Genomic DNA, 15310 nt, shown 5'->3' on the forward strand with positions numbered 1-15310 from the left:
CTGTAGAATGTATCTGGAGGATCACATATTACAAGTCTTGCTGGAGAGGCCTTGATCAATAACATAGTTTTTATATGTGTCCAGCATAGAATTCATGGGCCTATTTGGCCTAATATTGGTGAATCATTATCATATCACTGTGCAGATTGTGAGTCTGAACCCTTCACGAAATGGTTCACAGGGGATAGACACAGGTGACTGACAAGTGACAGGAGGGGGTTTGGATGATGGAGATAAAAAAACACACTGCTAAGGTAGGTCAGTTGTCTGCAAGAGTGCTGGCATGCCTTTCCGCCCTCCACTTCTGGGGATCATTGTGGTCATGGGCATTACTTAAACATTAATGTGCTTTAACTGTACTGAGGGTGTTTCATGCACAGATCCATGGAAAGACAATGCTAGGTTTACCTTGGTGCATTAGTTATGTTCTGCATTTGAAGCAAGGCAATTGTAGGGAAATGCCTCCCTTGGCATGGTTACCCCCTATCCTTTTGCCTTTTGTTGATGCCAGTTATGATAGTGAGCTAGGACCCTGCTAACCAGGCCCCAGCATCAGTGTTCTTTCCCTAAACTGTACCTTTGTCTCCACAATTAGCACAGCCCTGGCACACAGATAAGTCCCTTGTAACTGGTACCCCTGGTGCCAAGGGCCCTGTGGCCAGGGAAGGTCTCTAAGGGCTGCTGCATGTCTTATGCCACCCTGGGGACCCCTCACTCAGCACATGCACACTGCCTCACAGATTGTGTGTGCTGGTGGGGAGAAAAAGATGGTCGACATGGAGGTCCCCTCAGGGTGCCATGCCCTCAACCCACTGCCTGTGGCATAAGTAAATCACCCCTCTAGCAGGCCTTACAGCCCTAAGGTAGGGTGCACTATACCACAGGTGAGGGCATAGTTGCATGAGCACTATGCCTCTACGGTGTCTAAGCCAAACCTTAGACATTGTAAGTACAGGGTAGCCAAAAAGAGTAAATGGTCTAGGAGTTTGTCAAACGCAAACTCCACAGTTCGTTAATGGCTACACTGAATACTGGGAAGTTTGGTATCAAACTTCTCAGCACAATAAATGCACACTGATGCCAGTGTGGAATTTATTGAAAAATGCACACAGAGGGCATCTTAGAGATGCTCCCTGTATACCAGTCCAATTCCGAGTATTAGGCTGACCAGTTCCTGCCACAACCAGACGAGTTCCTGGCCACATGGGGTGAGCGTCTTTGTCACTCTGTGGCAGGAGGCTCATGCCTGTTGTTACAGCGCCCCAGGGTATCCCAGCTAGTGGAGATGCCCGCCCGCCCCTCCAGACACCCCCCACTTTTGGCTGCAAGTCCGGTGGAGATAATGAGAAAACCAAGGAGGAGTCACCCACACGTCAGGACAGCCCCTAAGGTGTCCTTAGCTGAGGTGACCCCTGCCTTAAGAAATCCTCCAGCTACGTTTTGGAGGATTCCCTCAACAGCTTGTGTGCAATGTCCCCTAACACTGCTTGTAATATATGTAAGTCAACCCCTAGCAGGCCTTATCCCTAATGCAGAGTGCATAATATTACATGTGAGGGCATATCTACACAAGCAGATACACCCCTGATATGTCCTTGTCAATTCTCAGACATAGTGAGTGACCATAGAAGCCATTTTAAATACATGTGCTGGACACTGGTCACTATGAGTCGCCCAGCTGCATGAATATAGGAATATTTGGTATCATACATCTTGTATTGTTGAGCCCACACAGATGCTAGTGTTGGTTTCACCAATACCTGTTCTCAGCAGGCACCTCAGTGGTGCCCCCTGAAAACCTACCAGCTAGTAGTGTATTGACTGACTGGTCCTGACCAGTTCAGCCACCCTAGCCAGATTCCTGACTGCACTGAGTGGGGTTGTTAACATGTCTACGAGGCAGGATGGACATTCTAGGGCGGGCAGCTTCAAATGCGTAGCCATCTTTGTAATGCTATTACAAGTCTCTCCAGATGGCAGATGTTAGAAATGGGATCTCTAGTTGATAGTCTGTTTGCACCCTGTCCAAGTAGGGACCCTCACTCTAGTCCGGATAAGAGGTACCTGCTCAGATAACCCCTGCTCACCCCCTTGGTAGCTTGGCACGAGCAGTCAGGTTTATCTCGGAAGCAATGTGTAAAGCATTTGCACATAGCACACTGTAACAGTGAAAACACTATAAAAGGACTCACGCCAGTTTTATAAAAATAGCCAATATTTATCTATTTAAAACAAGACCAAATACGATAAAAATCCAACATATATTTAATAAAAAAATGAATTCTGCAAGATTTACTCAAAAATGCAGTTCCTTGAAGTCAATAGCTCCACCTGGGGCTATCACAGCATCTTGAGCATCAAAACCACCAGTTCATGCCGGCCAGGGTGTCACAGGCCAGCTACGGTGTCGGGAAGACCCGCAAACAGTACCATGGATTTGCAGGGTGTTGTGATCCTCGCGGTGAGCTCCGGAGAGCGGTGTCGTTGACGTCACGGTGTCGGTGCAGGAGTCGTCGGGCCCTTGAGGTCACATGCCTTGCAGATCGAACTCCGGGCTGATGAAGTCAGGTGCTCTGGCATTGATAGCGTTGGTGCTGCGGTGTCGAAGCAGGACGATGGGACGTGCGGTGCCCACAGGTCACTGTGAAGGTAGTGGCTCGGTGATGGCGTCCAGCGACATTGGTGAGACCAGGGCTGCGGTGTGAACAGGGGCGGTGCAACGTGCAGTAGGCCCAAGCCAGGGGTACAGGGCGGTGCTTCGTGACCCTCAAGAGCGGTGTCCACAGACCAGGCAGGATACATGGTGACGACAGGGAAGCCGATGATGCTGGTGTAGGTGGGATGGGACAGTGCTTCGTGTATCTCACGAGCGGTGTCCACAGGCCACAGTGCAGGCAGCGGTGCCAGTGTCAGCAGGAGTGACTGCAGCGGGGATGCCCAGGCTGTGGTGTGAGCAGGCAGTTCTGGGATGCGGGCCCACAGGTTGCAGTGCGAGCAGCGGCTCAGTGAAGTCGTCAGATGATGGTGGCGGTGAGACCAGGGTCGCATTACGAAGCAGGACAATGCGACTCCGTGTGGCTTTGTCAGGTCACAGTGCAGGCCAACTGCGTCGTTGCCGGCGTTGCATTGGTTTCTCCTCTTGAACAACACAAAACACACAGTTCCCAGTGCTGCAAGTCGAGGAAATTGCAGTCTTTGGTGACCCTGAGACTTTCAACAGGATGCAAGCTCTAATCCAAGCCCTTGGAGAACTTTCTCAAGCAGGGCACACAGCAAAGTTCATCCTTTACACACTTTTCAGCAGAAGCAGCAACTGCAGGCCAGTCCAGCAAAGCAACACAGCAAAGGGACAGTACTCCTCCTCCAGCTCTTCTCCTTGGCAGAGGTTCCGCTTTATTCCAGAAAGATTCTGAAAGTTTGGGGTTTTGGGTCTTCTTCTTACACCCTGTTCTGCCTTTGAAGTTAGCAAACGTCAAAGCTAAGTCTCAAGTGTTTGGAAGATCCTTCCTTGTCAGGCCCCAGAGACAAAGCAGGGGGTTGGGGCTGCATTGTGTGAGGGCAGGCACAGTCCTTTCAGGTGTGAGCGACCACTCTTCCCTCCCCTCTAGCTCAGATGGCTCATCAGGATATCGAGGCTACACCCCTGCCCCCTTTTGTTTCACTGTCTAGAGGAGGTGTGAACAGCCCAACTGTCAAACTGACCCAGACGGGGAATCCACAAACAGGCAGTCACAGAATGGCTTAAGCAAGAAAATGCCTACTTTCTAAAAGTGACATTTTCAAACAGACAATTTAAAAACCAACTTCAATAAAAGATGTATTTTTACATAGTGAGTTCAGAGACCCTAAACGCCGTATTTGTATCTGCTCTCAAGGGGAAATCTGTACTTTAAGGATATTTAAAGGCAGCCCGATGTTAACCTATGAGATAGACAGGCCTTGCACAGTGAAAACCGATTTGGCAGTATTTCACTGTTAGGACATATAAAACACACTAGTATATGTCCTGCCTTAAACATACACTGCACGCTGCCCATGGGGCTACCTAGTGCCTCCCTTCGGGGTTCCTGACGTAGTAAAAGGGAAGGTTTAGGCCTGGCAAGTGGGTACACTTGCCAAGTCGAATTGGCGGTTTAAAACTGCACACACAGACACTGCAGTGGCAGGTCTGAGCCATGGTTACAGGGCTACTAATGTGGGTGGCACAACCAGTGCTGCAGGCCTACTTGTAACATTTGATTTACAGGCCCTGGGCACCTCCAGTGCACTTTACTAGGGACTTACCAGTAAATCAAATATGCCAATCATGGATACACCAATCAACAGTACAATTTTTATAGGGAGCACTTGCACTTTAGCAGTGGTAATGTGCGCTGAGGCAATAAACCAGCAAAAACAGACCGGAAAAAATAGGCAGAAGAAGGTAAAAAAAAGTTTGGGGATAACCCTGCAAAAAGGGCCATTTCCAACAGCGGAGATGACCATACCCTCCGAAAGGTCATGACACCACTTTTGGCAGCAGCACAGGTGAGAACATTACTCAGATTAGGTGGTGTGCTCACTTTATGCCAGTCCCACCCCTAATGTGGACAGGCTGGAGTAGACACTACATTTTAAATTCCTCCATCTTGTTTGGAGGGAGTTAAGCCATTATGATTAGGGATATGCCCACTTTGCAGCAGAAGTGGTCATAAGAAGGTCGTAGTCACCCCGATGACGCCTGCAGCCTTGGCACGCAGGCCCTTCACTCCTGTATTCTTGTGGTGAGAAGAATCCCGACACCTCCAGCAACCACTGCACTCGTTGCCCCAACGCAATCTGAGGTGGGTCACCGGTGCCGACATCCCCTGGCTCGCCTGAACTCAAGTCCACCCTGGGACCACCCCTGCTGGCCTCACCAACGCCTGCAGCCTCCACACACACTACTCCCTGACCACGATGGCACCCAGATAGAAAACCCTGACACCTAAGGACACCCCTGCATCAGTCGCCCCCTGGGCCCTGGAGAGAAGGACCAATAGTGCTCCTACGTCCCTGAGCACCTCAAGTCTTTTACCTCCCTGTTTTTGTCCCCGACAGGCTTCCTAGCCTGCAGCCTGACTTCACAAGGTCCAGCTTCCATGTAGAACCATTGGGTACACGACACGTTACTGCACCTGACCGCCCCAGCGCTGCCCAGTGTGACCTGCTTGTGTGGTTCTGATCAGTGCCCAGTGCTTACCTTTGCTTCCTGAACTCGACCTTCTATGTCGTTAACCTTGTGTTTGCTGAACATTGTTTCCCTCCATAGGATAACATTGAGAGAAGTCTGAAAATTGCACTGTTGATTTCTGAAAGTAGAAAGTATGTATGCTTAAAAGTATACTTACTTTATTACGAAGTTCTTGGGTTGGAAACCTATATAAAAAGAATAGGTATTTTTCTAAATTGCTCTCTAATTTATTCTTTGAGTGTCTCATTTATTGCCTGTGTACAGCAAGTGCTTAACTGCTCGCCCACTCTACCACAAAATAGAGCATTATTACCATCTACTTTAAACTCTGAAAGGCAACTGGGGATCTAGTGGACTCTGCACAATGCACTTATTTTTAGTATACCATCTAGAGAGCTAGCTTCCTACTTTGGTGGAGCAGCGGTGTGGTCTGCGACTTTGCATTTACTGATACCACCTGGTCAATAAGCAACTATACGGGTAATTCCAAAAATTGCCTTTAGATAAATTGCATTTTTGAATATTTTTCCAAATTCTTAAAAGTAATGGTTAGGTCCCTGTAGTTTAATAGTTTAAAAACTTTAAACACTTACTCTAATTAGAACGGAAAAGTGTTTTAGGATTTTTTTCTCTAGCTCCAAAAGTTCCCAACTTTAGTTAAATAATGAGTACCTTAGGTGACAGGGTTGTGGAGCTCCACCTCACCCCTTACTGTAGGCTGTGTCAGAAGCAGTTAAGGGCCTTCTGTAAAGGGTACAAAATAAAAACCGGCTCAGTCCCTGTCAGTGCAAAGCTCCAGGAGCTACTAGTAGAGTATGAGCAGGCCCAACCTTCTGATGGAGCCACTGATGCTATAAATCGGGATCAGGACAGCTGAAGTGAGAAGGAGGAAAGGGACCATTTCTAGGACACCCCCTCTTGTAAGAGTGGCTCAGTTTTCTCAAGGTCCAGAGAGAGTCCCTGAAGAGGAGATTCTTTTAGAGATAGTAGCTAGGAGAATTGCCCTGAAAGACAGGATCCAATCAATAGGTAAAGAAGAGAGATGTGTTTAGCACCCACAAATGGTGGCAGCAATTTTATAACTAGGAGCAGAGCACTGTGACCCTAAAATCCCCAAAGGGATTGTCCACAAATATGAGGAAGGTGATATTACCAAATGGATCATAGCCTATATCCTAAGCATATATATCACATAGCACGATAGCACAACAACACACTGACCCTTAAACACATCCCCAGCCCTAATAACTGGCCCATCCCTAACCCTGAGCCCTAAAAACAGCCCCAGCCCTGAAAATGGCCCAGCCCTAACCTTAAAAACCAACCCAGCTCTAACCCTGAGCCCTAAGAAGAGCCTCAGCCCTATCCCTGAGCCCTAGGAACATCCTTGACAAAAAGCTCTCTCCTGGGGCTCTCTCCTTTGGGAAATGTTCTCAGGAAAGTGCACGGGTAGACTTCTGACACTGAATGAGGCAGATGCTAGGTCCTGTGACCTCATGAAGGAGACACTGATTGATGGATTTGGGCTTACTCTTAAAGAGTACAGAATAAAATTCAGGGAGACTTGGAAAGTAAACCCAGAGTCAGTCTGATTATTTTTTTTAGATTTTTCAGTGAAAAACACTAGGTGGCTTGTTAATAGGTAACAATTGTAGGAAAGTACCATCTTGCCTGGCATGTTACCCCCATATTTCACTGTATATATGTTGTTTTAGTTGTATGTGTCACTGGGACCCTGCCAGCCAGGGCCCCAGTGCTCATAAGTGTGCCCTGTATGTGTTACCTGTATTATGACTGTCTCACTGAGGCTCTGCTATTCAGAACCTCAGTGGTTATGCTCTCTCATTTCTTTCCAAATTGTCACTAACAGGCTAGTGACCAATTTCACCAATTTACATTGGCATACTGGAACACCCTTATAATTCCCTATTATATGGTACTAAGGTACCCAGGGTATTGGGGTTCCAAGAGATCCCTATGGGCTGCAGCATTTCTTGTGCCACCCATAGGGAGATCTGACAATTCTTACACAGGCCTGCCAGTGCAGCCTGAGTGAAATAACGTCCACGTTATTTCACAGCCATTTACCACTGCACTTAAGTAACTTATAAGTCACCTATATGTCTAACCTTTACCTGGTAAAGGTTGGGTGCTAAGTTACTTAGTGTGTGGGCACCCTGGCACTAGCCAAGGTGCTCCCACATTGTTCAGGGCAAATTCCCCGGACTTTGTGAGTGCGGGGACACCATTACACGCGTGCACTATACATATGTCACGACCTATGTATGGCGTCACAATGGTAACTCCGAACATGGCCATGTAACATGTCTAGGATCATGGAATTGTCACCCCAATGCCATTCTGGCATTGGGGAGACAATTCCATGATCCCCCCCGAGTCGCTAGCTCAGACCCGGTTACTGCCAGACTACCTTTCCTGGGGGTTTCACTGCAGCTGCTGCCAACCTCTCAGACAGGTTTCTGCCCTCCTGGGGTCCAGCCAGGCTTGGCCCAGGAAGGCAGAACAAAGGACTTCCTCAGAGAGAGAGTGTTACACCCTCTCCCTTTGGAAAAAGGTGTCAGGGCTGGGGAGGAGTAGCCTCCCCCAGCCTCTGGAAATGCTTTGATGGGCACAGATGGTGCCCATCTCTGCATAAGCCAGTCTGCACCGCTTCAGGGATCCCTCAGCCCTGCTGTGGCGCGAAACCGGACAAAGGAAACGGGAGTGACCACTCCCATGACCTGCACCTCCCCTGGGATGTGCCCAGAGCTCCTCCAGTGTGCTCCAGACCTCTGCCATCTTGGAAACAGAGGTGCTGCTGGCACACTGGACTGCTCTGAGTAGCCAGTGCCAGCAGGTGACATCAGAGACTCCTTCTGATAGGCTCCTTCAGGTGTTGCTAGCCTATCCTCTCTCCTAGGTAGCCAAACCTCCTTTTCTGGCTATTTAGGGTCTCTGGATTGGGGATTTCCTTAGATAACGAATGCAAGAGCTCATCAGAGTTCCTCTGCATCTCTCTCTTCACCTTCTGCCAAGGAATCGACTGCTGACCGCGCTGGAAGCCTGCAAAACTGCAACAAAGTAGCAAAGACTACTGCGACCTTGTAACGCTGATCCTGCCGCCTTCTCAACTGTTTTCCTGGTGGTGCATGCTGTGGGGGTAGTCTGCCTCCTCTCTGCACTAGAAGCTCCGAAGAAATCTCCCGTGGGTCGACGGAATCTTCCCCCTGCAACCGCAGGCACCAAAGAACTGCATCACTGATCCTCTGGGTCTCCTCTCAGCATGACAAGCGAGGTCCCTTGAACTCAGCAACTCTGTCCAAGTGACTCCCACAGTCCAGTGACTCTTCAGTCCAAGTTTGGTGGAGGTAAGTCCTTGCCTCCCCACGCTAGACTGCATTGCTGGGAACCGCGTGTTTTGCAGCTACTCCGGCTCCTGTGCACTCTTCCAGGATTTCCTTTGTGCACAGCCAAGCCTGGGTCCCCGGCACTCTAACCTGCATTGCACGACCTCCTGAGTTGTCCTCCGGCTTCGTGGGACCCTCTTGTGCAACTTCGGGTGAGCTCCGGTTCACTCCACTTCTTAGTGCCTGTTCCGGCACTTCTGCGGGTGCTGCTTGCTTCTGAGTGGGCTCTTTGTCTTGCTGGACGCCCCCTCTGTCTCCTCACGCAATTGGTGACATCCTGGTCCCTCCTTGGCCACAGCAGCATCCAGAAACCCTAACCGCGACCTTTGCAGCTAGCAAGGCTTGTTTGCGGTCTTTCTGCACGAAAACACCTCTGCACGACTCTTCACGACGTGGGACATCCATCCTCCAAAGGGGAAGTTTCTAGCCCTTGTCGTTCTTGCAGAATCCACAGCTTCTACCATCCGGTGGCAGCTTCTTTGCACCCACAGCTGGCATTTCCTGGGCATCTGCCCACTCCCGACTTGATCGTGACTTTTGGACTTGGTCCCCTTGTTCCACAGGTACTCTCGTCTGGAAATCCATCGTTGTTGCATTGCTGGTGTTGGTCTTTCCTGCAGAATTCCCCCATCACGACTTCTGTGCTCTTTAAGGAACTTAGGTGCACTTTGCACCCACTTTTCAGGGTCTTGGGGTGGGCTATTTTTCCAACCCTCACTGTTTCTTTACAGTCCCAGCGACCCTCTACAAGGTCACACCCCCCTGACCATGATTGGTGATTGCCAGGGACGAAGATATGCGACGCCTGGAGAAGCACTGCACCCGCAGACCCCAGGCCCGTGAGAAACCGGCCACCGGTGCAGCAGTGACCAGCAGGCGGCCCTCACCCTTGCCCAGTCGGTGGCTGGTCCAAGTAGCCCTCCCTGTGCCCTGCCTACAACGTCTGAGTGACCCCCGGGTCCCTCCATTGAATCCTATTGCAAACCTGATGCCCTGTAAGAGGGTTCAACCAATCTGCCTTGAATGAAATTGGGACACTAATTGTTACTAGTAAGTGTGGCTTCACTTAATATGCTTCTGTTCCCCTAAATGAAAGCAAATGCAATATCTTCAGGTGATAATATGAGCCAATGGCTAACAAAGTAATTGGACAGTGGCATTCTACATCTTTGTGTTATGTTATATATTTGGGAGACCAAGGTACAAGGAGTAGCTGTAGTTTTATCTAGACGAAATCAAGTTATTTACATTTTTTTTTTTTTTGGTTTCTGGAAGCAGAGCCAACCGCTTCCTTTATGTAGGGTTGAAAAACAAAGTCCTGCTATTTTATTTAGACGATCAGCTAAATGGGTTGAGTCCAGATCAGTGCCTACAGTTTATTCTGAAGGAGCAAGCAAGAGTACCACCCATGTTTAAGGGAGCAGAAAGTGGAAGTTTTTTTGTTAACTTTCAGACTTAAAAATGTAGATGCAAATTGTTAACACAAAACATTGCAGATTGGTGTACATGACCTTGTGTGTTCAAAATGTGTTTCAGTTGGTAGGAGTGAAAGACGAGCTACGAATGACGCAGGAGAGTTTTGAGCAGCAGAAATATCTGATTGATGAACTACAAGAGCAAATTTCTCACTCATCTTTAGCCATTCAGAACACAGCTGGGATACAAATTACATCACCCGTAGAAGAAAAGGTACTGTAAAGAAACATATATATTGCCCATCATTCCGCTTATGTGGGTGCATTTCTAACAGTGAAAAAGATTAAATATTTTAGTAGCAATCCATTGTGCATAGTCACCTTTCTGAATGGCAAGTAATATTTCATTGTGGCTTGTAGCAAATACACAGCATCTGGAATTGTTTGCTAACTAGGCTTTCCTTGGGTCGGATATGTACATCATATTTCATGCTTCTGGAGAGTGGTTCACACAATGGTTAGAAAATCTGATGAGTTATCAGTCAGCTCTGGTTTACTTAAATGAAGAGAGCACTGAAAATGTAACATTTTTAAAATTCCATTTGGAAGCCAGTGAGTGTGTAGATGGCTATTAGCAGCTGTACTCCTACCAAGCTTTGTTCAAGTTGGCAAAATAAGCTTGAATATTAGTATACATATTGATTTTGCATTCCCCTTGAGGTAAATATGTACAAGAAATTTAGGTTTTCTCCTTAATAATGTAACTTAACTTCTCCATTGTGGGTCTTCATTTCTTTTTCTGAACACTAAATATTTCCAGTCTGTGCAGAAGAATTCTGTAGAAACCTGTTTCTGTGATAAATATTTTAGATAATTCCAGCCTTTTTTTAACAAACAACAAAAAAATCCAGGTGGTTTCAGAAAACCTTTTCCTGTTCAGTTTTAAAAGGAATTTGCAGCAAATGTGGCTTGATATACAACAGCCCAATTTAAGAAGTTAACATTGGCAGCACAGAATGGAGTTCAGTTTTTATTTGTCTCAGTTAACAAAGATAGCAAATACTGGCTGTCCTATTTTTTCCTGTATATGAATGTGTGATTCTGTTCTCCATCACTGACACTTGAGTAATATTCATAAATTCTAAATATCTTATGTGCTGGACACCAGAGAACATTTTATTGAAGCAGAAAACTTAAACTGTAAACACACGCTTTATGCTTTATAAAGAAAGTGGTTATTTATGCTTTCATGTTGCTTTCCTTTGTATTGAATAGGCTTTTTGTGGTTTTTTAGCATATGTAAACGAAAAAGTATATTTTAATTTAACTCCTGACGCAAAGCTTCTTTCAGATGCCTCTCCTTGTGCACCAAAGATCTTAGCAGATTACCGATTTGATTTTGCAAACCTCTTGGAAGTGGAGGTAGCACAAGTACCTAATGTTACGAATGTTGAGGCATTTGCCAGGTTCCATGACATGCTGTGTTGGGCAGTTGGTTATATACCTAAATGGGCATGGGGCTGGCCTTGGCTCAAGGCCAGGCCCTGCTTCCAGATATAAAGATGTGGGTTCAGCGCTAAACTTCTCAAGTGGCTGGCAAAACACTGCACCTTGGGCTTAGTCCTCAATGGTTAGTCCTCAGTGCTTGGCCCGAGGCCAGACTGAGCATCCAATACAATCTGTGCATGTGTGATGCCTGTGGACATCGCTTACTAGCTTTTACAAGGGATACTGGTATACATTAAAGTACTATAGTTAGGTTTAAATATTGTAGTTTGTTTTTGAATGACAAAACAATTGTGGTTTCCCTTTAACTTTGAAGGCATTTTACATTGTAAGTAAACATAAAAATCGCTGGAGTTTAACAGAGAGCAACAGAACCACTCTTGGCTCCCCCTCCAAGGCACTAAATGTGTTTTGAAACAATATTTCTATCCTATGTCTAGTTGTCTGCTTTAATGGAAGAACTGAAGCAGAAGAAAAATGAAAAAGAGCAGGTTCTGCTGGAGAAAAAGGAAAAAGAACAGAGATTATCTTATGAGATGAAGCAACTTGAAGAAAGGTTGAATGCCAGTGAGTCTAAATTGGAAGCAGTAGAAAGAGAAAAATGTGCAGCAGTGCAGAAACTGGAGGAATTGCAAAAGTTTGCTGATGACACTACTGAAGAAAAAAATGAACTAGAGCGGATACATGGCACTCTGAGAGTTGAGCAAGACCACCTTGTTGAAGATGTTCAAAAGTACCGTAAGCAGGTCAGTGGTTGGTATATTGTATTTTGATATTGTCGCTAATCTACCAGATGAAAGCAGCAAAAAATTCAGATGGATGTAATTGTTCGTAATTTGCTGCAATGTTGAGCTTACTGACTGGATTTTTCTAGCTACAAATGTTGTGTACTTTGTAATAAATTAGTGTAAATAAAAGTGTATACATCAAACATGATGATGAAATGGCAGGTAGTACATAGACAAGAAATGTTTGACATATACATCTGCAGCACTCGATTTTTCATAGGTTCACATGCTGGGGTGGGAGGGTGATTGGGGGGGGTTGGGGAAGGGGTGGTGAGGCTAACCACTTAAGATGACGGCTAAGCGTTTGTATGCTCCTGAGGGCTGCCCACAAGCTTTAAACATCCTGTGCAGTTTGCACCGCAGCTGATTCCCTAAGTGCCCGCACTTCTTCCATTGTGCACCACACTGCAGGAACGGCATCCAGGCATGGGCGATGACCACTGATGTCTCAATGCATGCAAGTGGGGCTGAGTGACTGAGGAGACGAGGGCTGGGCCCACTAGTCCAGATTGAGTTTTCCTGCCTTGTCTTGTGGGAGGCTGGCCTGACACGCTGAGGGAGCCCGAGCCTTCCTGATTCCTTGCGGCTGGTGCACTGTGACTACATTGGAGCCGAGATCCGGCCTGTGCGGGCAGCTCTGAATGGGGTAAGCTGTGGCTCCCAAGCACAGCTTTTCGGCAAGGCATACAGCCCCTGAACTGATTATTCGCTGACCCAGCCAGGGGGGAGAGTATGTTGTGTGCCTGCAGTACAGTGGATCCCCAGATGCTTTACAGAGGCTAAAGTAGATAATACAAATGCTCTCTTGTGGTAGTGTGGGCGAGCAGTTGGGCGTGTCAGAAGGTAGTGCTAAGCATTTACTGTATGCACAGGATCAAGAAATGAGGCACACATACTCGCTGACTAACTCCAATCTCTGGGTTCACAAAAGAGGCTCCAGTCATGGTCCAGGGAGTTGGTTTGAGTTGTCAGTGGTTACGCAGGTAAGTTGAGATGTCACTGGACATCAATAGACTGTCAGCTGGGTTCCCCAAGGCCAGGGGGCTGCAAGTGCAGGAGCACTTTTTGACATCTGTAAATCTTCATCTGGAGCCGGCGGGGGTCGGGGGTGGATGGCAGGGGGAGGCAATGAGACAGGGGGTGTGGGGTAAGGGGGGAGGTGAGGGATTGGACTTTGGATTAATGCTACAGGCATCGTTGTGTTGGCCAGGAGGCCACAGGTTTGAGGTTGGAATCGCCGGGGGACCTACTGGCATGGGCCGGTCAGCCACACTAGAGTGTTGGTCATGTTTCAGGGGGCATCTCTAAGATGTTCTCTGTGTGCATTTTGCAATAAATCCAGCACTGGCATCAGTGTGGATTTATTGACCTGAGAAGTTTGATAACAAACTTCTTAGCAGTCAGTAAAGCCATCATGGAGCTGTGGAGTCCGTAGTGACAAACTCCCAGCCCATGCACTAAATATGGCTTTACTGCACTTACAATGTCTAAGAATGGACTTGCACTGTAAGGCACACTGCTCATGCAGCTATGTCCTTACCTGTGGTATAGCGCACCCTGCCTTAGGGCTGAAAGGTCTGCTAGAGGAGTGACTTACTTATGCCACAGGCAGTGTGTTGTAGGTATTATACCTAGGGAGGTGTGCCATGTAAACCTAGTCTTTTTCTCCCCATCAGCACACACAAGCTTCAATGGCACTGTGCATGTTTGTTGAGGTGTGAGAAAGTAGCCTCTTTGTAGCATGTTTACCCCCATTTTTGGCTTATTGATCAGTGTGTTTGACTGTCACTGGGTTCCTGCTAGCCAGGACCCCCAGTGCTTATGGTTTTTGGCTTGTTTGTCAGTATGCTTGACTGTGTCACTAGAATCCTGCTAACCAGGACCCCAGTGCTTATGCTCTCTTCCCAAATTTGTCACTACATACTGGTAACCCAGTATTTCACTCCAAATTGGCATACTGGTGCCCCCTTTATAATAGACTTTGTGAGTGCGGTGACACCATTTTACACGTGCACTGGACATAGGTCAATACCTATGTCCAGCTTCACAATGATAACCCTGAATATGGCCATGTAAGGTGTCTAACAACTGGGAATTGTGATCCATTACTGATTACAGTATTGATTGCATAATCCCATGAACTCTGGGGGCTCCACAGTGGACCCCAGTACTGCTATACCAGCCTTCTGAGGTATTCCAGGCAGCCCCAGCTGTTGCCTCCTCATAGGCAGGTTTCTGCCCTCCTGTTGCTTGAGCAGCTCAAGCCCAGGAAGGCAGAACAAAGCATTTCCTTTGGGAGAGGGGTGTTACACCCTCTCCCTTTGGAAATAGGTGTTACAGGCTGGGGAGGGGTAGCCTCTGGAAATGTTTTGAAAGGTGCAGATGGTGCCCTCCTTGCATAATCCAGTATCCACCTGCTCTGGTGCTCAACTGGACAAAGGAAAGGGGAGTGACTACTCCCCTGTCTATCTCCACCCCAGGGGTGGTGTCCAGAGCTTCTCCAGAGTGCCCCTGGGTTTTGCCATCTTGGATACCAAGGTGGTGGGGCACTCTGGGAGCATCTGAGTGGCCAGTGCTAACAGGTGACGTTGGAGACCCCTCCTGATGGGCGCTTACCTGGTTATTGACCAATCCCCCTTTCAGGACTTTTTAGGGTCTCTCCTCTGGGTGTTTCTTCAGATTCGGATTGCAAGACTCCTGCAGGAATCCTCTGCATCCTTTACATCATCTTCTACCGACCGAACAGCAGCTAAACCCACCAGGAACTTTACAAACTGCACCAATGAAGCAAAGACGACTTCTGCAACATTGTAACTTCAGCTCCTGCCAGCAAGTGCAACAATTTCCAGGTCATGCATCCTCCGAGGACTGTCTGTCTTCAGCCTGCACCAGAAGAACCGAAGTAATCCCTGTGGAGTGATGGAGTCACTTCCATGCTTCAGCAGGCACCGCTGCAACAGCGACCGGTTGTGTGGGCCCCCT

The 15310-nt window shown here is 47.6% G+C and overlaps 1 protein-coding gene across 5 annotated transcripts in view; it reads left to right on the forward strand.

Moving 5' to 3' along the window:
* Positions 1 to 15310, forward strand: part of CENPE (centromere protein E) — a 1295748-nt gene that overhangs the window by 620106 nt on the left and 660332 nt on the right. For all 5 annotated transcript variants that reach the window (XM_069241483.1, XM_069241500.1, XM_069241509.1 and 2 more), the window contains 2 exons: positions 10156 to 10308; positions 11981 to 12286. In XM_069241483.1, coding sequence (XP_069097584.1) covers positions 10156 to 10308; positions 11981 to 12286 — 459 coding nt within the window. The remainder of the gene's footprint in view (positions 1 to 10155; positions 10309 to 11980; positions 12287 to 15310) is intronic.

Source organism: Pleurodeles waltl, chromosome 1_2, assembly GCF_031143425.1.
Source record: "Pleurodeles waltl isolate 20211129_DDA chromosome 1_2, aPleWal1.hap1.20221129, whole genome shotgun sequence".
Lineage (NCBI taxonomy): Eukaryota > Metazoa > Chordata > Amphibia > Caudata > Salamandridae > Pleurodeles > Pleurodeles waltl.